General features: G+C 37.5%; 1 protein-coding gene across 3 annotated transcripts; it reads right to left on the bottom strand.

Moving 5' to 3' along the window:
• Positions 1 to 500: 500 nt before the first annotated feature.
• Positions 501 to 23,718, bottom strand: PEX2 (peroxisomal biogenesis factor 2). Of its 3 annotated transcripts, XM_088065097.1 has the most exons (3): positions 23,450 to 23,718; positions 18,695 to 18,898; positions 501 to 4,878 (listed from the first exon to the last, which is right to left on the bottom strand). In XM_088065097.1, the coding sequence occupies exon 3, from the start codon at positions 4,857 to 4,859 to the stop codon at positions 3,945 to 3,947; it is 915 nt and encodes a 304-aa protein (XP_087921223.1). In that variant the 5' UTR covers positions 4,860 to 4,878; positions 18,695 to 18,898; positions 23,450 to 23,718; the 3' UTR covers positions 501 to 3,944. The 3 variants fall into 3 exon arrangements, with proteins under 3 accessions (XP_087921223.1, XP_014113151.2, XP_014113162.2); XM_014257676.2 differs by lacking the exon at positions 18,695 to 18,898; XM_014257687.2 differs by lacking the exons at positions 18,695 to 18,898; positions 23,450 to 23,718 and adding an exon at positions 7,346 to 7,395.
• Between the last annotated feature and the right edge of the window lie 2,542 nt (positions 23,719 to 26,260).

Raw genomic sequence — 26,260 nt, 5'->3', positions numbered from 1 at the left:
ACTCTCTTGGGAAGTTGACGGCAGGCAGCTGTAATCTATTCAACCAGTTCTACTAAGAGTTCCTTCAGGGAATAGGTAAGGGGTTGAAGCACCATTTTGAAACTGATTCTGCTGTTTTGGTTGCATGCACTACAACTTGCAGCAGCTCAGGTTACCATACTGTATTAAAAGCCAATGACCATCAGTTTTATTATCTGTCGTGGCCATAAGCACGACCCTTTCCTGTGCCGTCGTGCCACAATATTCTCTTAGTACAAGACAACACAGCTTCCTAGCAAACACACAGTGAAATGTAACATCTATGACTAATCTACTCAAAAGAAAAGTGAAGAAGATAATTTGCTTAAACCTAAAACTGAAGAAAGTTTTAACGAGAAGTCTAAACTAGTTTCGCACTTTGCATTTTAGTCTCATAAATGGCAGTATGAAGTCATCCACTGAGTAAGAAATAACCACCCTTCCAGAAAAACTCTTTTAATAAAAAGCCAAACTTCAGGACCTCCTGTTAAGAAAAGTATCATTTATTTATCAACTTGGTTTTCATAAGAATGACACATCCCAGATAACAATTGCATTAATATTCTCAAGTAACAACATTATAATAGATTGAGCAAATACATAATCTTTCATCTTTCTTCACTTTGTCTCTTTACTAATGCTGAGATCAGCTTTGTCCATCATATCTCACACTTAAGAAAAAGTAACTATTTCCAGGTAAGGCAGAAATCAAATACTTTTCATCTCTTTTCTTTTACAGAAACTCCTGCTTGTAAGTCTTCTATAAAATTATTTATATAAGACTTCCCTTAAAACATACAGTGTAGATGGAATGGTGATGGTATGTGGAAGTAAAAATCAGCATTCTTTGACTCCTTTAATCTGAATGCGTCCTGAATCACACCTTGTGGCAACTCGTAATTCTCATTCAAATGAAGAAATGAAAAGTTTTCTAGTATGTTTATGAATGTAATTAGTCTAATGTAATTTATTTACACCTTCATTTTTTGATTTTTGATAATGAAATGTTCATGAAGCACACAAAGCCAACAGAACACAGAAAAACTGGTAACAGAAGGCTGTAACGCTTATCGAAGACTGAACAGAAGTTCTGGCCCTTTAGCTCCTCTAAATTCTAAGCACTTATCCTTTTCTCTGATGCACATATGACTACTCGCAATTACATTCTAATGGTAGCTGAGTAGTAACCCCCTTTTTTTTAAAGATTAACATTCCAAAACAATTGTATTCCCTCTGCTGCAGGAAGTAGGACCAGATGTAGCAGTCCTTTGTTAAAGCAGAGTTTAAACCTGAAAAATATAATGCTTATGAGGACAAATTATCAAGGTAATTAATATGTACAACTAATTATCCTTTGATTAATCTACAAATTATCAGTATTTGCCTGTAATATCTTCAACTAAGACTCTTCTGCAGCTTACAGATCACAAGACACAACAAAACAGAATTAAATATTAAAAAAGTACATATTTAAAGTGCTTCAGAAAAATGCTGAATATTGATTTTGAAGTACTAAAAAGATAAGCTGGTAGTGAGCATATTTTTCAATATTCAAGCTGGAACCCTGGTCTCATTAATCTCAGCTGCAACTACTACTGAGCAAAGGTTTTACCATATGGGAGACAAAAAAAATCTGTATCTGACATAAACAACCATTCTTTTCCCAAACCACCCACTTCTGTGAGTTGCTTGGTACCTGCTTACTTGCATGGAAAAGGAAAGACCTAAACCCCCACCTTAATATCTAGGGTCTTAGGATAACAAAACCTGTTTATGCCACAACTTTGTTAATGTTATGGGCTACAAACCCAACACAGTGATGAGGACACACTACAGAAGTAGAACAACACTTTGCTTAAGTGACTTATGCAATAAGTCAGCACAGGTTAAGTATTAAAAGTCTAAATCCAGAAAAAAAAACGAACAGTAAAGTGCAATATAGCAGAGCCAGCAGAAAACAGCTGTTCAAGTACTAAACTGCTTGAAACAGGTTTTGTATTTATAGTGTAGCAGGGATGAAAAACAGAGTACAAACTTTACCTGAATGAAGCTCCAAGAGACAAAACAAACCCCAAGAAATTCATACAGCTTACGCACATCAAACAGCAGGACAGAAGCAGGTGGAATGAAAAAGGAAGATAACTTTCTTTCATATTCAAAAAATTAAACATTTCTAAATAGGAAAGAAGCTAACTCCAACGTAAGAAGGACATGACACCTAGCAGAAAGCCAACAGAGCGAATCCATGCTCTTTTGATAAAATATTGCTCTGAAACTTCAGAATAAATGAAGAGTCCACAGCAAACAAAGGTCTGCTATGATTGTAAGCTACAAACACTGGATTTTGGATGCATACAAGTCTTAATTAGTAAGTATAGTTAAAGACCAAAGTACCAAAAATCCTAACAATGTTTCTGAAGACATTAGATCACCTTGATGTCAGGGTTGCTAATACGCTTCTTTGGGAAAAGCTATTGAGTATCGTGGATGGACAATTCATACAAAATTCCATCAGGATCATGACATAACTTCAGGATGCTCTCCAAATGACTTGTCAGTTTTCATACTCTAATAAAAACAGGTTTACACCTGCTGGTTCTAATTGCAACAGCAAATAACAGAAATATGGCAGGCTGCTAATATACACATTTGACAGCAAATAACACTGCAGCAAAGTATCTGGAAGCATGTGCTCTGAAGTCTCTGTTGACTCACAGAACAGTAGCAGAATTAATGAAGTTTTGGGCTGCCCACCTGCTAACTATATCTAATTACATCAGATGAAAGCACTGTGTGTCACTCTAAAGATCAAAACATAGAATTTAAGATCTTCAAACAAACAGGCTAGTGGCTTGTTCTAATCAGAATGTAGAATGAAGAATGTAATAAACCATTTCATAAAAGTAGATCAGAGATACTCAATCAGCTGTTAGCCTGCTATTTTTGGGACTGACTATTGATGATTGCCAATCAAGAACAGAGCCACCATAAAGCTATTTATTCAATTTAACTGTATATGTTTTTGACAATTTAAGATTCAAAAGAGGATGTAATGGATTTTTCTGTTAATGAGACTCTTCTGGATAAGACTTTCTGCCAAAAAAAGGACTGCAATTAACAAGAAAATAATCTCATAAAACCAGGTTGAAAAGTAAATGGACAAAGTGTTAGAACAATTAAAACATTGCAAAGCCAACTAAGAAAGCAAACAGTGAAAGCAAAACACAGGAAATTACCTATTTTAATATATTAAACTGCACATAACTGTGTTTGACTTTTTTCTGTATGGAAGAGAACTCTCAGGATTTGGCACTCACTTTAACCACACCAAAAAACTTGAGTGGTAATTCCTACAGACAGCATCTTGTGAGTAAACAGTCCTCTTCAGTGTCTCTGACTCAGAAGAACGTGGGTTACCCTGAACAGCTGCCACATTCCAATGGATGATGGGTTTCATCCCTCAGCTTCTGAGGGAAGAGATGGTAGGCAATAAATACATAATTGAAAATCAGAGACATGGTTACCTGGGCAAATTAGCTGTCATCTCATGAAGGTCTAGAAGGTACACTGTTTTGCTTACACCTTCTTTACACCTTCGTTTCTTTTAGTGTAACATCATACTTATGATGGAATTGGAATATTCTAAATTTTGCAAGTAGAAGTTCTTATTGAACCTCCTGAGAATGTTGTTGTTTCTCCCATGCACCACGCAGAGTAAATCCAACTACCTTCCCCATACCTGCCAAGCAGGGTAAGGCATTACAGCACTGTTACTCAATAAAAACCTAAGACCAGTAAAAATACATGTTACAATAAATTACAGAGTCTCCAAAACCATCTTTAAGCAGTCTGCTTTCAATAATTTCTGAATTCTTCCATTAATCTCTTCAATACATATCATGTACAGTATAAAACTAAACCTCACATCAGATGTGCAATTCTGCCATTTCAATTTTATACTTCAATGGCTGAAGACTGTGTACCTCAGAGCCACATTTAGGACATGTAAAATACATATCAAATAAAAAATTACTTTTAATACAGTAGTAACAAAAAACATGTGGACAGCCTATGGTATGGGGCATGGTAGGCCACTCCCCACATAGTGAACATTCCCTGCAGTGAGCCGCTAACGTGTTTTCACTATTGGAAAGACCTGCGATAGGCAAGCACCAAGAAGAAATTTTAAGTTTCAGTTTCTGTACATTAACGAGTGGTAGCAGATATATCAAAAATTCAGCAAAGCCATGCCATAAGAGCTCCCTGTTCATGTATTCAAATCCTATCTGACGAACACCTTGTGGCTTGCAAAAAACTGACCTAATTCCTAGAATACGTTCTGTAAGTGTTGCGAATGTTCCTTTCTGAAGAAAAATCAGAAAATTTAAAAGTCCACAAAGCTTAAGAAGTCCAGAGACAAAACTAATACAGCTCTTAATTTTGCCAAAAGATTGCTGTTGACGATTGCTAAATAAATCATAACATCTTTCTTCCAACCATCTTCCACCAACAGTGAAAATAAGATACCACAACTTCTGGTGTTTGCTCAGAGGCTGGTATTTCTCTGTCTGAGCTAAGTTATTCTTGTATTGAATATTGAGAATAGCCTGTCCCACAGTTGCATTCTTGGAATAGATAGTGAATTTCCATAATATAAGACATAAAAATGCTTTTACTTCTGGTTCAAAATGAGCCAACACCCCTGGTTTAAATCCATGAAAACAGCTGGTAAACTGGGACCACACTAGTTGTTCCAGTGCTTTGTTTAGTTCAAGAGCATCAAGTTGACTTATTCTGAGCACAGGATTCACACTCTTTTCATTTCCAATGCTGGAGGCCATTTCTTCGCAAAAAAACTTTCTAGAAATAAAACACAAATAAGTTTTAGTATAATGGAATATTTCCTATTTCTGTTTTTATTAAAGATAAAAAACTTGTAATATACCAGCAGCAGGCAAGAAACAACAAACAAAGTTCTCAGAATGCTCTATAAATATGTTATTAATATGCCACAATCCCTTTCAGGATGCTTTACATTAATATAAAATTATTATACATTCAAATTAGTTTAAAATCTCATTTTCAGAAGAAATTATACTTGACTATTTCTCACAAACAGTTAACATTTGGTTATAAAAAAGTGTTCAACATCATCTAGATATTAAGAAAAATCCACATATTTATATATCTATAAGTATTATTAAACGTACACATACATTTTTAAAAAATATTGCAGGGCATAACTAATATTCAGTTGAACCTTAAAATATATCAGAAAGCTGTAACACTATATGGTGCTTTATGGAGAAATAAGGAAAATGAACATACTAACCAAAAAATCTGGAAAAAAACAGTGAAGCAGACTAACTGTTGTCATATGAACACTTCAATTACTACAGTTGAAAGCAAAACCTTAGAAATACTGACAATTTTAGGAATTACACAAAGATATGGATGAAAACTAAGGTGGGAATGAATAAAATTTTCTCAATAAAGGCAGTGAGTTGTTTAGAGAAAAATCATATGAGATTAAAGAAATATTCAGCATTCAGACATAAATTATTATACAGTACTTCACTGAAGTCTGCATGTGTTTTCTAGAGTATTTTTGACAGGTATGGGATTGTGCTGCTTGTCATATTAACATTTCTATGCAAGACGATTAATGTATATTAGCAACCTCAACAAATGTACACTATTCTTGATCAAGCATCATAGAGAAAAATAACAGTATTTTTTAAAATGGATTCTTTTAAATGTTGTTGCATCTGGAAGTCTGACTGGGAAGTAAATGCAATAAATTGCCAAAGCAAAATACAGGTAACACCTCAATGCAAAATTGTGGGGTAACTAATTTTTGCTTCCATTTGTCAAAAGAAAAAACCCAAAAGTGATTTAGAAGTGTTTTAAGACAGTAGGCAACGTATTTCACTTTCTAAACCAGATTCTTTGCATAACAGACCTGCAAGGAGTTCACAGACTTCTGGAGAAAGTATGGGAGGTAGTGCCTCACATTCTTAATGATAAAATAAAATAAATATCTTGTAACCATACAAGATTACTGTGAGTAAAAGATGCTGTGGAGGATCTTGGTAGTAATGGTTGCTAATGATGCCAAGAATAGTAAAAATAAAATCCTTCAAATGAACAAAAACATCATCCGTGGCTTTCCTACTGCTTTCCATATTTATACTTAGTTATTACTGCAAGGAAATATGATTTTGTTCTTAGCGTAGGGTGTGTAACAGTAGTTTCCAATTAACTAAGACAGCTACATGGGTAGAGCATACAATACCTCCACTCACTTTTTTTTTAAACTCCTCATTCCTTATTAGCAGGCAAAACATGGCTGAAGGTAGTATAAGGCCACCTCCTCTGGGCAAACAGCTACAGGGTTCATTGCATGAACCCACTTTTCCAGCTGGAAAAAACAGGATACAAAGGCTGTACACCCAAGGCTGTCTTCCTCACACTTAAGTATTTTCTGCAGCAGGAACCAAAGCACAGGAAACATTTTCCAGTATAATCCAAATAACTTCCCTCTAATTTATTATCAAAGGGTCGATTCAACCCCTACTGGATTTTGCTGCACCACTTAAAAAATTCCAGCACCAATGACCATCCACCCTCCTATCCCTCATCTTTTCACTACACTATAATTTTAGGAACCAGAGCCTTTGATAACCATCTGCTCTGGAACATGTCACTGGTTATTCACTCGTAACCCTTAAAAGTCTAATGTCTTCTTCACTTTCTCTTCTACTCATTTCACTTTGTTCTAGTTTCACATAATTCCCAACACACAAAACCTCCCTTAAAAATGCTGAAGTTACTCAAAAGGGACATCTTATCCAACAACTTCCTTGATCCATCTACTATTTTCCAACATCAGTTCAACCATCTTTTCCAACTGTTTTTCATTACCACAGGTGCTGTGAAAAATTTCTGTTGTAGTTTTCTCATAAATAAGATAGACTAAATATTTACAGATTTTTTTCACCCTATTATAGATAAATTATCTAAAGAAACCTGAGCAAGTGAAGAATGGATCATGAAATACACATTGGCTGGGAGCCTGTATGACTGCACACCTGCTCCAAAAAAGAGGATGTGGGGATTCTGACAGGCAGCAAGCTGAACACAAGCCACCAGTGCATCCTTGCAGCACATGAGCACGTGTATAGCCTGCAGTCTGAAGAATGTGCATGTTACCCTCCACTTGCCATTGGTGAGTCTACACCTGGGATACTAAGTCCAGTTTTGGCACTTTTCTATGAATAGTACAAAAGAAATGTCAACAAATTGGAAAGAGTCCTGTAACTCATACCATCAGGGAACCCCAGGTCCCGATATATGAGAAGAGCTTGAAGGAACTCAGAGTGTCCAACTTGAAGGATAAGGCAGCTACGAAGTGGTCTATGAATAATCTTCTACTTCCTAAAGGTTGCAGAGAAGATTAAGTCAAAGTTTTCTGTGATATGCAATGAAAGAAAGAAAGGCAACCGTGTGTTAAGTCACTACATGAGAAATTCCAATTGGACCCAAAGAAGCTGGAACATTTTGTCTACCAAGACTGAAATCTCCATCCTTGGAAATTCTTGAAACTTGTCCAAATGATGCCTGAACCTACCTGTTTTAGCAATTAATTTATTCAAAATTTTTACAGAAGAGTACACTAAATGTTGTAAAGATCTTCTCTGGGACTTGGAGCTTGACATTCCCATTGCCTCATTGCAGAATCTAATTTGTATTTTTTTTCATGCCCACCATCCTATACAGAACTGTATTTGGATGAAATAATTTCATTGCATCTGCCAGAGTGCGCTGGAACGTTGTATATAGAAAATGGGAACCCCTTTTGAGACAACACTCTGAGCAGCACAACTACTGTTTGTTAACCTTTGAAATTTTGCCAAATCCAACAAGTCTCCTTTTTATAAAAATCACAATCAACACCACATATACTGCTTAATGGTGTCATGTTTAATATCTCTTCCCAAATTACCACCTATCAAATCGATTGAACTTTTAGTCACATTTATACAGACTACATGGAAAAGGAAGAATACCAAACAACAATAATGATGCAATCTTTTAAATTATGTTTGTAACATAGCTATGTCAAAAGCAACAACAACAAGCTTTCTTTTTGATGAATAATTAAGTGTTCTAAATTCAAGCAATAAATCTGGACTCTGTTCCGAAGTTCTTTCCGACGAACATTTAAAGCTTGTCATAGGCTACGGCTTGGCTGTTAACTGGACCCTGCAAATTACCCAGTGATTATATCCATATACTTCTGATTTCTTCTGATTTTAATGGGCAAACACATTTCAGTGTGCTTTGTGTTCTGCTATCCACTATGCTTTCTTCTGAATTCAGGCTTTATTGCACATAAATGGAAGATATTTGCTTTCCACAGGCAAATATTAAAAGGGACAGTTTAAAATCTGCACTGTCCTATGAAAATGTCTTTAAAAGTCCTAATGATCTGAATAAGAACAACAGTTTCTTTGAGAAGAGCCCTAAATTTTAGTCTCAATTTTGCCATGGTAGGAAATTTCCCTTTAAAAATTAATTATATACAAAGTCCTTTCAGAAATTTCAGAAATTTGTTGGTTTTCAGTTTACACTGTTTTTGAAGACAGTAGTACTACAGTAGAAATAAATGAGAACTATAATAACGTAAAACTAGATAAAAACGCACTCTATAAATGTTAAGACATTTATCTTGTACTTTTTTAAATGTTATTTTTGCCTTTTATATTTTGCTGAGCTAAACAGAATATAGAGAATGCTCGTTTTTGTCCACGTTTTTTTATTAAATTATATTTGTCAAATCCTTGCTGTTTTAACTCTCTTATTCTAAGTTGCTTAAAATATAAGAACTCAGAATCATAGACCCAGTAATGGACAGGTATCAACATTCAGATATAAAATAAACAATGTGTGATGAACCTCTTACATAAATACTCTTTAATGCATAAGAGTAAAGACTGGTACTTTTAAGGTGCTCCCTTTACTTTCTACTCTCAAAGACATTGTATAGAAAGAAAAAAAAAAATAATTGCCTGGCAGAAAAAAAAAAAAAAATCAAAAAATGTTCCTTTCTTAAATAACCTATATTTTGCCTGTTTTGTCTTTTTTTAACCAAACAAATAAACAATCTCACTTGTACAATACAAAAAAAAATTACTGTGTATCACAAGGGAAAAAGGAATTTATTCTGGTATATATTAGTGCTGTTATTGAGCATTGTAGAAATTATGAATGAATATATTTTATTTGGAAACATGTTATTGACAGAAATCTATCAATAGTAATGTGAGTATTGTCAACAGCCTGTCAATATTAATGTAATTATAATTAAGGGGATAACATGGATTTTAGCTATAATACCAAGTAACATCTCCTGCATTGCTGCTATCAATATAAGCATTATTATTGACCTGTTCTGGTACTATCAGTAGGAGATGTATTACCATCAGGCATATTTGTCAATGCATTCTGCCCACAAAAATTCTACATTTAAATTTACAGGTCTGTAAACTTTGCCTGCAGAAATATACAAATACAACCTCTTGGGTGCCATTTTTTCCACAGGGCTTTTATACCGTGGATGAGTAATCAAGAGGTTTCTATCTCAGAGCTACTGCAATCACATTCCCTGCTCTTCTAGCATAATCATTAGATGACAGATAGACATATATGCAGAAGCCTAAAAATAATTTTAAGTATGATCTGTCAAATCACTTTTTGAGAAGCAAAATAAAAACATATTTATTAAATTAAAAACCAAAATTTGTTCCTAACAGTTGGCAGCCAGTCACTAGTGCTGTCCCCCAGGGATCAGTCCTGTTTAATATCTTCACTGATGATCTGGATGTGGGGATTGAGTGCACCATGAGTAAATTTGCAGATGACACTAAGCTGGGAGTGTGTGTCGATCCCTTGGAGGGTAGGAGGGCTCTGCAAAGGGACCTTGACAGGCTGGACAGATGGGCCAAGTCCAACATGAAGTTTAACAAGTACAAGTGCTGAGTCCTGTGCTTTGGCCACAACAATCCCCTGCAGTGCTACAGACCAGGAACGGTGTGGCTGGACAGTGCCCAGGATGGGAGTACTGGTTGACAGCTGACTGAACATGAGCAGTATGCCCAGGTGGCCAAGAAGGACAAGAGCATGCTGGCCTGTATTGTGGCCAGCAGGATCAGGGAGGTCATTCTTCCCCTGTACTCAACACTGGTGAGGCCAGACTCTGAGTGCTGTGTCCAGTTCTGGGCCCCTCAGTTTAGGAAGGACTGTGAGACTCTTGAGCGCATCCAGAGGAAGCCAACGAGGCTGGTGAGGGGCTTGGAACACAAACCCTGTGAGGAACGGCTGAGGGAGCTGGGGTTGTTTAGCCTGGAGAAAAGGAGGGTCAGGGGAGACCTTCTGACTCTCTACAGATGCCTGAAAAGTGGGTGTAGTCAGGTGAGGGTTGGTCTCCTCTTCCAGGCAACCAGTGACAGAATGAGAGGACACACTCTTAAGCTGTGCAAAGGGATGTTTAGGTTAGACATCGGGAAAAAATTCTTCACTGAAAGAGTGACAGGACACTGGCATCATCTTCCCAGGGAGGTGGTGGAGTCACCATCCCTGGAGGTGTTTAAACCAAGACTGAACATGATACTCAGTGCCATGTTTTAGTTAATGAGGAGGTGTTAGGTCATAGGTTGGACTTGATGCTCTAAGATCTTTTACAATCTAGTTTATTCTGTGAATTTAAGAATATATTTAGGATGTGTAAGTAGCACATCTACTAACTTTACTGAGTTTGAGATTTAATTGTTTTACACAATTTCTTCTGTGTAGACAACACATGTAGTCTAACACTGTACGTACATGTATGCAGATGGAGTGGGCTACAAGAGACCACCAAATCCTAATGCAACACAAACAGCACGAAGGCTTGAGAATATATTGACACAAGTTTAATTACCAAGAAAGCTAATTCCACAGTTTGTTCCAGTGTTTTATGACCCTAATAATTACAAAGACTCTTTTTCTCACATTCAGTATACAGCATGTTTAGTACAAATCAGGATGGTTTTCATTCCATAGCAGAAATCAGGAACAATGAAAAGGAATTTCCATTTTGCTGCACCTTCTAAAGAGCAAAAAGCAGCAAGGCATGTAGGCATGTGAGAGGACCAACTACCCACAGAAGATTTGCCAAACTAGACAATATCTGCTTTCCTACGATATGCCTGGTATGATCTAGAAAAACCAACCCAAACTAGAAACCCAAGTAAAAAAATCCATGACAAAATAACAACTTTACCTTTATCCCAGCAGTAATATACCTTGAGATCTACTATATCTTCATGTCTTTTTCTCTCATTTTTCTATCTGAATAATTATTTCCTGTTTTGGATTCACATAATTTGAGCTCTTCATGTTAAATGCCTGCATTGTTTTTCATCTTGTTGATTTTACACTTTCCAAACTAATCAAGAGTATTTTGGATTCAGATTTTATGTTTAAAACAAATAAAAAAAGAAAACCCTAAATTTTCAACCTTTCCAGCTTGTATCATCAGTAACTTTTCTAAGTATGTGTTCTCTTCCATCATCCAACTCACTAATGCCTTTCATCTTGACAGGGTACTATAGATAATTACTCTGTAAAGGCACTCTTTCAACTTGATGCTGATAACATCAACATCTAACGGAGACAATATTGATATTATGTTTCCCTAGTTTGCTCATGTAGGGAAAAAGACTTTATTAAAATCAAGCTTTATTGTACCTAAAGTTATCCTCTTACTAAACTTATTATTCTTATTTAGAAGAGAAAAATATTGAGGTTTCTTACAAACAGGTCTCACCAAACCATACTGGCTGTTTTACCATCTCTCTTCTACACATCATTAGATACAAATTAATTGCTAAACTATTTACTCCTGAACCTTTATTTGGAATCAAAACTGACAGTTTCAATAATTCTCTTAACAGAAGAATAAAGAGGCACAAAACCAGATACACACAAACCCATTTTGCTGGCTATTTCCACCCTCTGGGATATTAAATAAATAAATAAAATCAGCGGTGCCTAATTCCTCAATCATTCTAGGATGAATTTTATTAGGATTTGCCACTTGAGCACATCTATCTTAAGCTTCCTTAGGCTATTCTTTCTGTGCTTTGGTTCCACTCTTATTTCCTGTCTAAGATTAATTTTATGAAAGTAGCAGGTCACAATATATCTCTTTTACAAAGTATGAAGGAAAGAATCAGTCTTTGAAAGTCTGTTCCTTGTTCTCCCTTCTTATTTAATAACAGATCTAGGTAATGGACTTATCCCTTCATGCCTCCTCTTACTCAGATTTTTGGACCCTTTCATTGATTCTTTTCTTGTGCTTTGTAAATTGAAACTTATTTTGTTCTTCAGAGTCATTGATTTTATTCTTACATTCCTATGCTATTCTTTTATATTCATCACTAATCATGTTGTATTATTTCTGCCTGGACAACTCTTTTAATTCCCAGGCCACAGAAGAATTCCTGATATACAGTCTCTTTTAACAATCACTATTACTATTTTAGTTTATAATAATGAACTATCTCTACACAAAGAAACAACAGGATATACATTAAGGGTAACAATTTTGCAGCCTTTTCAACAGACTAGCTTCTGCCAAGTCCCAGCATTGAGATCAATGGTCCAAGCATGGGGAAGCAGAACATAGAGTGGACATGCTAGAAATCATCTGCTCTTTGGAGATAACACTAACACACAGCTCCTTTTTCCTTCAGGAGCTACATTTGGTATTGTACAGTCAATGTTGCCATACTGGGTAAGTGTGAGAGCAGAGAAGCAAGCCATAGCCTTGGTTTACTATCCCTCTTTTGGTATTCATAAAGTTAGGGTACCAACAGATAGCAATGAAAACTACTTTTCCACCCATCACAAGAATGCTGAGATGATGTGGAGTGTTCTACTTTCTTCTTTGTGGAAATGCATATCATTTAACTGTTCTCTTTGGGTACTCTCAATAGCAGAGGATATTTTAGATGTCAATTTAAAATCAATAAATCTTAAAGATGAGAAATCAAAAGATAGATATTCACTTAATTTTAAAACCTTCCTTTACACCAACTCTCATAAGACAGAACATGGACCCCAGCTGCTCAAAGCCTCATGTCTCACCATTAATTCTCATTTCTTTCTTGCTTATCAAGTGCAGAGAGAAATATCCTCAGATCAAAGTCTAATTGGGAGCCCCAACTGTGTTGTCTCTTAATCACCGTAAAATTAACTTATCACTATATCATTACCTCAAATAACCTTTAAAAAGATTGATTTTGTATTACTGTGTGGATTTCTATATACTTCAGACAAATACTATCATTTTCTAAAGAACATAAATTGATTCTTCAACTGTTTGGAGTAACTGCTAACACTAATTGAAAAGTCAGTAACACACTGCAATCACAGAAACTATTATTTATTCCTTATATTCCTGGGAGAAAGGACTATTTCTCAAAAGAGATGAATTCAAGGAAAACACTGAATGACTGTGTAACAAATCAACTCCATAGATAAAATTAAGGATTTTATTATGGAGTTTAAGAGAACAACTAGAAAATAATCCCAGAATCCTAAATGCTACAGTTATATTTAAGATCCAAAGACCAAGCACAAGACAATGACACATTCAAATCACAGGTTGTTTTTCCAATTTTAACTCAGTAAAATTAGATTTTCATAAAATGAGATACAAGAGATTAGCCACTGCTGAATGCCTGGAGACAGCAAGGAAACATAACGATAGCTCATTGATTTATCTTCCATAAACTACCTGCCAGAATCAAAATATTAGGGCTTTGAGTTACAAAATCAAAACCAGCTCAGAAGAGCCAGAATTGATATAACAGTAATGAAGAGCAGCAGGAAAGTGCTGCACTGTTAGAAGCTGTAAATCAGTAATTTCTGTCAGCATTTGATGGAAACTGAAAATCCCGCATCAGTGTAACATATCCCCTCGATGAATGCTAGCAACCAAGACTATGACTGGCCACTCCTAAAGATATTCTGAATGCTAAAAGCTTCTACTGAATTCAGATAAATTTGTCATCATTCAGCACTCTTAAAAGACAGATTATTAGATCCAAACAACCAGATCTGATAATTACCTCATAACTAATATTTTAAATGCTACTTTTTAAAATTTGTGATGCTAAATTCAAGGCTATAAAACCTCAAAGTACATTTGTATTCCGCGTAGCATAGAAGATAGAGACAGCATCATTCTATCAACTTTTTTGATATGCCCTAATTTTCATTTATTGGAATAAACAAGAAGATAAGCACATAACAAGTTAACACTATTATTCTTAATCCCATATCCTTTTTCTCTTCCTCCCTCGTCTTATTTAGTCTTTTGTCATCCTGCTCCTTAGTACATCAAATTACAAATTCATCTCTAAAGGGACGTGTCAGTTCCACTTATAAATTCTCATTCTCTGTTACACTAAATGAAATCTAGCTGTTGTTCCTTTTAAAGCAATCAGCAATAAAAACCCGAAAGTGTAAAAAACAAAGCTGCATTGTAACTTGAAGACTTCCAAAAAACATGGTTAAAAATCCCTTGATCTAGATGCTGAGCAAAACATGTGCCTAGTATACAATAGGCTCTTTTTTCTTTGGAACTAGGTAACAGGAATTATTTGGAGACTTCTCCTTCCCTTTACTGTTGATGAACTAAAATGATGAAGAGAGATTTGGTCAAAGTAGTTGACCAGAGTGGCAACTGTGATAGTTGGCTGGGAAGAAACAGCCCCTTCTAAGGAAGAGGCAAGGATATCTGACTAAACCAGGAGGTATAAAAGCTAAACAAATCTAAGAATGAAGTTAATAATATAGGTCTCAGCTGCTGATGTGACCAACAGGATGACTGGGAGACTCTTATATTTGAAGATATTTTGGGTGTGATAAGGATATGAGGTTCTGGTACAAGAATGGCTAGGTAATACTGCAATGCATGTGCAGCAGTGAAAAGAATGCAAGGCTTAGTAAATGAGCCATCCTTTGTGTAAAGCAGGTGAAATATCACCTGGTGGCAAAGGTGTGCAGCTCCATTTCAGAATGGTCCAATGACAGAACATGAATGCACAGTTGTGAGCACAGTGAGGGCAGTTATAGCCATAACTCTTCCAATGAGGGCAGTTATAGCCATAACTCTTCCTTTGCTAGTTACTGTTGCTTTTCTGAAAAGTTGATCTTACACCTCATGATATATGTAACATCTGCATTCCATTGTTGTAAGGGCACTGTATCTCACATCACCTTATTTGTCAAGCACCGTGTCAATCCCAATTTTATGCATCTTTTCCATGCCCCTACGTACATTTCTTCCATTCAAAAATAGCTAAAAACCAAAGAAAAAGTTATCTAACTTAAATTCTTATTTCATAGCTCTGTGTCTGTTCTGCTCCTACCTGTCTGATTCATATGAATGGATCACCAGGTAAGTATGGAGATGCCAGGATGAAGATTGGGAAGATACATACAAGAGATTCAGAAGCAACACTTGCTCTATATACTCTGATACAATTTACCACAGATGACAGAACCCTGCAATTTTGCATTAAACACTTTATGCTTATCATTTATGAAACACAGTCACTGCCCAGATTTTATTCCAACTTTCTTCCTTTTTACATACATATGCATACCAACTGCACAGTCATGAATATTCAGCAATATGCAAGTGCAACAATGCTGATCCAAGAACTCCACTGCAGGAACATAAGGTCCTTTAACCTTTTATTAGAAATACTTATTAGATAAGAATGGTAAAATCTGTCCTAAATGCCTAAGTCATAATTAACCCCTGTCCGCACCTGTACCTAAAGGAGGACTCTATGTAAAAACAGTGTTGTTACAGACTGTATATATTTATGATTTACTAGAACCAGTAACATCCTGTATCAATAAAAAGACAAGACTGTTCACTCCACGTTTTAAGTTTCAGCTTTTTATTATATAGCATAAGTTATGAAACCGGTGTAAGGATAAAGAACAGTATTTTACTTGACTATATGTCTCATTTTTCAGGCCTGTGTTCTATAAAAACATAATGTAATGTAATTTTTGACAGCTACAGTCACTGTCTCCTATTTTTCTTCTACTGTGTATACTATGTCCTTATCATATAGATTAGCACCAGCACTCATTTGAACGTCTATTGAAGTGTTTTTGCATGTTCAACTGGCAAAAGCCTGACCTATTTAAACTTATTTTTCTGCAGATTTAGTACACAAACAGGTCACCACAGAATCAGATAAGATACATGCAGGACCAGTAAAAAGGAACAACAGGGTCAGGAAAAACAGGTAATTGTCAAACCAGCAGCCTTTGAATCTCAACATCATACTCTAACATCCACCACCAGTCAACAGCAAGACAGAAACTCAAGCCTTTTGTTTGACTTGAAGAACTGTTCTTTCTTCTTCAAGCTCAACGTGCTGAACATGCAACTAAAACACCACAACGCTGCAAATACAAATAATGAAACTTTTAGCTGTCTTTCAAAACTAAAAAGAAAATAAGTATTTGTACAAGTCTGCTGTAGGATTCATTGAGACTTGCAAGTGAGGGGCTACTCTGTTTAAATTAACACTATGTGATTCCTTCCTACTTTTAGCTTTTTTTTGTATGATTGTACTTTGAAATGTCTGGCATACACAATGACTACTAGGGGGGCTGGGAAAACTTGATGTGCTCAGTGTCCCCAGTCCTTGACAATTTTATTACTTGGTAATTACAGGAACTTTAAGCACACAAGGGAAGACTGATCTGCTTCCACCACACTTCTCCTCAATCCTAGAACTTCATTAGCATTTTAGAATCAACCGAATGGTTGCGTACATGTATTACAAGTAACAATTTAGAAAAGGGATAATTTCCTTGCTAGGCAGCCTGAGTTGTATGCTGTTACAGCTTCTGAAATCCCTCTGCAATTCCAATGTGTATCTCCCTTCATGATTTAGATATGCCCCACAGTGTCATGGCATTATATTAATTTCCTTTTCAGGAAAAGTTTTCCTCCTTACCAAACCCCTCCTGTGATATTTTTTGTCTGCTTCTCTGCCTACATAATTATTACTTTTGAATACTATTATTTTAATGTATTTTTTAAAGTTTTCTTAGAATTTAAATTTTGATTAACTCCTTTCTTTTCTAGCCCCACTTATAATCTTAGTAAAATCCAAGAGTGGAGATAAGGAGTGTCAGAGACAAGATTTTTAAGGACATTGTTCCCAGGCAGCTACTGATACAAACATAACAAATATTAGAAGCATTCAATTCAACTTCCTCCTAAAGGCAAAAACCCTGCTCAGGTCCTCCATTGCAGAAGGAGGAAGTGCCCAGACCCAGTCAGAATCAACCTTGAATCAAGAGTTGCACCATTGTTGTAATTCCTCTTTCTTCCTATACTGTGTATGTCCTCTTCTTCCTCTAATTCAAAGTTCTTTATCTTAATTTTCCCCCTTACTCTGAAAAATCTGAATTTAGTTTCCTTTCAAAAAAGTCTGAAATAAACTCAAACTTCTGAAGTTCTTGTATTCTACCTACAAACCAAAAAACCCTTACCCCCATCTCTAAGAGCGGCATGCTACAAACAGGCAGCGTCCATTCCTGAAGATTTTTGTAAAGTTTAGACTGGTGATGCTTTTAGTGTAAGTCAGCTGTATGGCTGCAGGAACAACTTAGCTATTTAAGAAGCTACAGTACAGATAGCCTGCTACCTTCTCTGTGCATATACAGCACAATCTGACTATGAGCCTGCATCTTTTTAGTACAATGCATTGGCCATTTTAAATTTTTTTTTTATTTGTTGCTTTTAACTTTACAGAGAGTGTTGTACAGCAGCCAATGTTGAGAGCATGCTTGTTAGTTAAAATGAGAGGGAGAGAAGGGGTGTGACTCTCTTCAGTGGTCTAAGTGAAAAAGTATGTACGCTAATAGGTGTCTTAAAGGAAAAAAGCCCAACCCTATCTCTAAAAAAACACCAGACCAAGAAAACCCAATAAAAACCTCAAAACAGCATAAGCAGCCTGTCTGAAAACACCATACTGAAGTAAACTTTTGTAGTCCAAGAGAGCTAACAAGTTGTAGTGGCTGTTGTCATTAACTGCAGCAGCAATACAGTGAGTGAGTCCATTTCCAATTTACTATCATTTAGGTTGAAAATTTAAATTAACTTTCTGGATGCTCTGAGAAATTGCATGAATTCGGATGTTTTTCCTAAATAGGTAACAGTTGGGAATCAGACCTTGCTAGGGAGAAATTTACATTAAGATATTCCACTGAAAGATTGATTTTAATTGACAAAATTATCATCTTCTAACTGCCCACATTGCATCATCCAGATCATTAATGGAGATTTTAAACAGGGCTGAACACACTACTGACCCCCGGGGTACAACAACAGTTACCAGCTTCCAGCTAGACTTCACACCACTGATTGCCAATCCCTGTGGTCCATCTGCTCGACACATTTTATGCTGACCTCACTATTTGCACACCCAACCCATAGTGCAGCAGCTTCTCCACGAGGATGTCACAGGAGACACCGCTGAAAGACTTACTGATTAAAGTATCTACTGCCCTCCCTCCCCTTGCTTACCAAGCCAGTCATTTCATTGTAGAAAATTATCAGGTTGGTCAAGAATGGCTTCCCCTTGGTAAATCCATGCTGACTACTCCTGATCATTTTCTTTAATGTGTCTTAGAAGGGTTTCCAGGATTAGCTGGTCCATCACCTTCCATCCCTCTGGGGGATCAAGGTAAAGCTGGTCAGGCTGTAGTTCCCTGATAATTTCTTCCTGCCCTTTTGAAAACAGAAAAAACATTGACTTTCCTCCAGTCTACAGGCACTTCTCCCAGTTTCCTCAGTCTCCCAGTCCTATGATTATTGAGACTGTCTTCACAATGGTATCAGCCAGCTCCTTCAGCACTCATGGGTTCATTCCCAGAGCATTACCTATGTCCTATTTATGTAAGTATTCTCTGACCTACACCTCTTTCACATCTTCCCTGCTCCAGACTTTTCCCTGTGTTCTACACCTCCTGAAGGTCTTTGCTAGTAGAGATGGAAGCAAAGGCAGCCTGCACAACCCTCAGCCTTTCTCACATTCCCTGTTCATTCAGCCATGAGACCACATTTTCCCTAGTATTCCTCCTGCTACTGGTGTATTAACAGAAACAATTCTTGCTGCTTTTGACATCCCTGACCAGATTCAACTCCAGGTAGAGTCTGACTTTCGTAATCACATCCACGCATGCTCAGACACTGCCTCTATACTGCTCCCAGGTAATCTGCTCCTGCTTTTGCACATTTACTTTTAATGTCGGACTTTCATGATGAGCTCCTTGTTCATCGATGCACAGTTGCTGGCATTTTAGCCTGACTTCATAAGTGTTGGGATGGACTGCTCTTGAGCTCTGAGGAGGTGATCTTTGAGTATCAATTTGCTGCATCCCTCCAGGGCTTGACCCTGGGGGATTCTTCCAAGTAGATCCCTGAGGAGGCAGAGCTTGCTTTTCGAAAATCCAGGGCAACGATCTTACTTTCTTATTCTTAAATCCAGCTCTCAGAGAAAGGCGGCACTAATATCACTAACCGACTGAATAAGAAATAGATTACATTAGTTTCTGTCAGAGACCATATAGCTTAAAGGAAACATTGCTAAACTGGCACAAACACAGTGAACTTCTTTATTGAAAAAGTTATTACCTAGAGAGCCTTAAAAGAAGCCCTCTCTGCCCAAAAATCACTAAATACCTAAAAGGTTTAAGAAAGTATCAAAAATGTATTATAACATATCTTACTCTTCCGTTAGACTGACATTAATATGGAATGATTTTATTGGTAATATATGAAGAACATTTATTATTAAATACAGTGCTATCTTTTTAATTCAAATGTTTATTCACATTTCTTATTATCTTAATTATTATTATTGGAGCACATTATGCTTACAAGCTAATTCAATGAAATTGCATTTATGTCTGAGGCTTATCAGTTAGTGTCAGCTGGACACAATTTATTTGTTTTTTTACATCTTCTTGATTGTTGTTTTCACTGAATAACTGCAGAAATTCCAAGTGCAACAACAATGTTGCAGAATTTTTAAAAATTTTGCAAAAGCAGGCCATTATAGCCAATAGAGAAAGAAAACACATGGCTAAAAGGTACTTAAATTATCATCTCAAATTGCTGACTGATTTTGTCCACTGTTTAATTTACTACTAATTTTCCTTAAAGAAACTGTCCATCTTTTCCCTTGTTTGTACCCCCCTCCCTTTATCTCTGAACCTAATGGCTTTGAAACTACCTTCACACGTTTAAAAAGTAAGACATTCTCATTATCTTACATTTTGAACATGCAATTAAATGTTTAGGGTTTTTTCCCCCTTAACCATGTGCTTCATTACTACATCCAGCTATATGTTAATACTGGATTCAGATATCATTCCCTACACTTTGATAATTTATATATTGAAGAGTCATTTATTATACACCATATTCTTGGTATTAATGTTATGTAGCCTTTAACCTGTTTCTTTCCTTCCCAAATGTTCTCTAGGTAGCAGGTTTTAGCCATTTTCAAGACTATCACCTCAAAAAACTATAAACAGAGAAGATAAAATGTCTTTCTTGACTTATACCACAGCATATGTTGTCAAAGAACAAATCAAGGTCCTTGGATTAGTAACAGTGTCAAAAACTATCAGAGTATAAAAATTACCTTTCCTGCCCTATTCTATGAAGGGTTCAATTGAGTCTTTATATACTAATAATACCTGTTGGAAAGTTTTAATTTAGTCTGTTACAGGAACATTTACTTCATGTCCTGGATCACCTTAAGTATCAAAACCTTTCTGTGAGTCACTACAGTCTTTAATGACATTAAACCTTAATGTCATAAACATAAACCATACTGTCATAAAACAGTCTTCACCTACAGACATGGGTGAATAATGAAAGAGTCTAACAGGAGACAAACAGAGCTGCCAATTTTTTTCAGCAATGAAACAAAAATATTTCCTCTCAGATCTAAACACCATCCTTGCACAGAACAGACATGTATCCAGCCTAATATCTAATACTCTCTGGACATTAACTGAGGCACACCATCCTAGCTATCTGGGAAGCCCTTTAATAAGTAGGTAGATCCATAATGCATCTGAAGACCCATTAACTAAGAAATATTTTTTTTAAAAAATAAATTCAGAACATGATATTTTGTATGTCTGTCCCATTATACTAAGAGTTCTAAGATTAGCTACAAGATATGTAAGCATAAGCTGATCAAATACAAGAAAGTTCACTACTATTACTTTACATTTTTCAATATTTCTAAGAAAAGGAAAAGATAATTTGACACTCATGCAGAAAAACATCTAATTTTAATTATTTACTTAATTTAAACAAGATTAATGGGAACAGATTTTTTTAATTTGCTGAAAAGGATATGTAAAACCCTCAAGTTTGAACAAAGATAAGCCTAGGAGTTAAAAGGATGTAAAAATAGAAGCAAAATGCTAAGCAGAGTTACTCCAGTTGCCTTGGCCCCAGAGTAATGCAATTTCACAATTCTCTGTAGTCAATAATAAACATCCTCAATTCCTACTTTAAAAACTGCAAATATGCATACGTAACACTGGGGTTTTTGAAATATTGATATACACACAATCTCTCACTTCTCACATGAAAAGGCTCAAGCACCCCATCTCTTTCAGACTCTCCTCAAAAAATCCAGACTAGTAGGCAAATATAAGATCCTTGCAAAACCTTCACAGACAATATATTTAAATGTATTCCACTTTCCAACTCACAGACTCAAAATCTTTACGATATGGAGAACACTACAGTCATCATGACAATTAAAAATGTAAATCACAGAATCCTAGAATCATCAAGATTGAAGAGACATTTAAGATCATCACGTCCAACCATTAACACAGCACTAACTCCAAAAAAGGATTCTTACTAACACCTAATGCTAGAGGCACTAGCAACCAAAGTAGGCATTTCAACACTAGCATCATCATCTATTTCTGTACTAATTTCCAGAAGAATTAAAATATAGGTGGCAAAGCCCTTCAGTACTCTTGATTATGTGTCCTACTGGTTTACTCAATTTCCACTAAAAATTAAAAATAAAAAAAGCTTTTAATGAGCTAATTTATACATCTTACAGATGTGAATTTAACCCCATTGCAAGTAACAGAAATTGATAACTTCATGCAGTATAAATGAGCACTAAAAAAAAACCTCAAAAAACCCATTTAACTTTTCCTCCCTTTAATAGCTTATTTACTACTCTAATTAAGTATCAGCAATGAGACTTTCAGTTGTTTTACTACTAATCACTTCATTTGATAAACTAGTCATGATGGACAGGCATGAACTGAAAAACAAGCTGCTGCTGAGGAGGAACTGCAGCAGAAGTATGAAAAACAACCTGTAGGAGAAAACACAGATGAAACAGATCTTCAAAAAGAATAAAAAATGCATTAGTATTTAAAAGAAAACTTTATTGACAACTGTTGTTAAACTGTATGTCAAAAAAAGCTCCAAAAAAGCTTGACAAGAACTAACCTCCAAGGAAATCAAATGGCAAAGGACTTTGGACTCAAATTATAGTACAAATTTTATCATTTAGTGCAAATTAGTCATACTTCACCTCTGACCTTAGCGAACACCTCCCTCACACTGATAGGTAAAAGATCATAGAAGAAATACACAGTGCTGTGGTTTCCAGTATGGACAATGACATAAACAGAATTTTGTCTGTTTGTCAAAACACATCGGCCATTTATTCAGAATAAATCCACATTTGTTTTGTGGTGAACCAATGGTTTTTACAGGCTGCCCCAAACTGGATTAAGAGAAAGTGGAAAGCTGCCATCCTCATTTTTAGGTTTCTTTGCCACCTACAGTTGGCAGTTAGAGGAATGACCCTTGAAGATTATAAATGTTTCAGTCTCTCAGCTGATACTAGAATTCAGATGATAATACCGCTCTGACTGGATATTATACCCTCTCATCTCCGCAGAGGCCGTCACCAGGCTCTGTCCTCTTCTAACAGGCCTAGGCACAGCTGGAAAGCTCCCCGTCACTGCACGCTGCGGCACCAGGAGGCTGAACGCCCGCGGGACTCACGGAACGGGGGCGGCCGGGAAGTGCAGGAGGCCAAACACAAGTTTTTATAAGCAGGCCCTGCATGAGCTCCGGGGCCTGAGCCAAAGGGACTGCTCCGGCCTGCCAGGCCGCGGGAGGTGCCTGATGGGCTCCGCCGAAGGCCATGGCCCGTGCAGCGGCTCCCGCCCGCCGCAGCCGCTCCGTCTCATCCCGCCCCGCGCCCCGACTGACCTGCGCCGCTGCCGGGCCCAGCCCTGCGCGACTCCGCGGCTGCGCCGGGCTCAGCCTCGAGCCTCCCAGCGAAGCTCTGGCGGACGGAGCCACCTCGGGCGCTCTCCCCTCAGCCGCCCCGGCTCGCCGGCACCTTCCTGCCAGCCGGGTCACAGCGGCAGCTGTCCAGAGCGGCCGCACGGCCCGCAGTTCGCCGGCCTGCGCCCGGTGCGGCTGCGCAGGGAGCGCTCCGGGAGACCGGGACGGCGCGCGGGAAGAGCGCTCTGCACGGCGGCCGTGCCAGGGCTGGCCGCGCGCTGCTTGACTGACAGCCCGAGCAGCAAATCAGCGGCCCTGCGCGAGGCAGAGCAGCCAATGGCGACGGGGAGGCGGGGCGGGTCCGGGGCCGCTGATGCCGGGTCGGTGGGCCCGCAGGGACAGGGATTGTGGTGCCGCTGTTTGGGGCTCGGCCGGTGCTGGTTGCGGCTCCTGCTCGCTGAGGCCGCTCGTGTGGGAGTGAAGAGACTCCTGGCCTGGGGTAGCGTGGTCACCGAGCAGTTTGGAGTCGAGGGCAGTCTGGGGTGGAGTCCTTGGGGAGGCGGGAAGCCTGTGGAGCGTTTGCTGGCAGGATTCACAGGTTTGTGAAAGGAGAAACAAGCAGACTGGGAAAGGAGCCTGGCAACAGTTCCTTAACAAAAAGCACTGCAGGCAGTATTTCGCAACCAGTTGCACTGTTCGGTACGTGGTTGCTCGGTTAGTTACTGGCATCGGTGTCAGGTTTTCCCTCACGGGCTCGAAAGTGTTTTAGGTGATTCAAAAGCTGTAATTTAATTCTGCTGTACACCTTAGGTGAGGCAAACTGAACTGTGAAGTTGGATATTGTTGTTTTGGAAAGCAAATTAAAGAGAAGTCTGTGTGTTGGGGGGAATTGTCAATGTTTATTAAACAAAAGTTAAAAGATACTCAAATAGTGGTTTATTTATTTCCAAACCACAGCTATGTTTAGTTTTGACCTATTCACGAACACAGATTCACAGGTGACATTAAGGGTTGCGGTTCCTCCGATAACATCCTGAGGTTATCCCTCCTGAGGAGGCTGTGGGGGCATTCCATAGGCACACACTGTTGGATTCTGTACTTGTTTGTTTTGGATGTTTTTCTAACTCAAAAGAAATTAAATAGCACTCTGGACTACCTCAGGTATCACAAGATAAAATGCAGACATTTATCTATATCTGGAAAGAACAGTTTTGTTCAATATTTACATATAGTTTTTCACAATGACAAAGCAGTTAGGCAAAACAGATGCCTAACTTTGTTAATAATGAGTAATTCCTCTTTTAGAATACTTGTTTGAAGTGAATAGGGCTAATTCACATGACTGATTTCACAAAAAGGGATTAGATCTTTTTGTATGAAAAGTGCATTTTAAGCAAAATGAGTTAGCTATCTTTTGAGCTAGAAAGACTTTTGTTTAATGGAAAGACATTGTAATGGAAAGCTTATTAACCTAATTAAAAACAATCACTCCCAAATATTTAAATAATATACTATGTACACCAAGATATTTGGGGTAATTTTTGCTATGTTTTTAAAACAAAACCATGTAATAATTTACCTCTGCTGAGAAGTAGTTAATTGAACCATGGAATTAATTTATTATCATTTTTATCATTGTGTATTTGAATTAGAAACAAAGAAAAACACTTCCTTCTGTGGGGCACTGTGGAGAAGTTATCATTTAAGATCTTGTGAAGTGAGACTGTGTCACATGGGCATAGCAGAGAAAGGCAACAGAGCAGCTTAAGAGTGAAGCAATATGCTCTTTCTTGGGGCTGTTACTGTGGCTGTCTCTGGGAGCCAGCTTTCTAGGTGAACCCTTGCCTCAGTTCTGAGGCAAGCAGAGGCTTGCAGAGCCAAATCACCCTACAGATGCAGCTGGCTATCTGTGTCCTTCACAGGAGGTCTGGACAAAAGCTTGCAGGGCTAAGTCAACGCTTGGAATACTTACAGACCCTGTAACAGGAAGTATCAGAGGGCAGTGCTGAACAAGTCTAACTTGTAGAGTAAGAGTTTTGACATGAATTCTGGAAGCTGGATTTTAGAACAGTTCATGAGTAACTCTTGATGAAGACATCTTTTTTTGTTTACTCCAGTTTCTGAAATAAGCAGTAAACAAATAAGGGTACATCATATCCGAAGTGTGTCTTCATTTCTGTACTCATCTGACACACATTTCCTCCCACTGTTACTTCTGCTCTGTTTTTATGGAGATCATCTGGCCTTCATGTTCTCTCTTCATTCTCTCTCCCCTTAGGCCTGGATGTGGATAAAGACAGCAAATTCCTTGCTGAACAGGTTGGTTTTACAGGCCGTATAACCTTATAGTTTTGGAAACTGGAAAAGAACCTGTTTGCTGAAACCTGAAAAAAAAAAAAGAGTTTTCAGGTATGCTCTCTAAAGAAATAGCAAACTAAGATTACCTTTCTCTTTGAAACACTTTAAACACCCTTTCCTCCATGCAAGCAGTACTTAAATTGTTGTGGTTTGCTGGTGGTTCAGTAATCAAAATGTTATTTGTAGTGTCTTTGTAGTAGGCTGCACAGATTGGGAGTTTAGTCACTGCTGTTAATATTCTTCCTGAAGCAGAAAAACCACAACTAAGGGATTGAAATATGAAGAAAGAGAGGGGGATGGAAGAAAAATGAAAAGCTAAAGCATACCTTTGTCCAAGGTTTTCATTTGTGTGTAACCTTCCCTGTCATTTCTACCCTTCTAATTCTTTCAGGATATGATAGAAAAATGTCCCCTCTGACTATAGAAAAGCACTCT

This window comes from Pseudopodoces humilis, chromosome 1, assembly GCF_049639895.1.
Source record: "Pseudopodoces humilis isolate 2021_Gansu_Grassland_sample_001 chromosome 1, ASM4963989v1, whole genome shotgun sequence".
NCBI lineage: Eukaryota > Metazoa > Chordata > Aves > Passeriformes > Paridae > Pseudopodoces > Pseudopodoces humilis.
The sequence above is the reverse complement of the archived record's forward strand: the minus strand, read 5'-3'. Positions and strand labels throughout refer to the sequence as shown.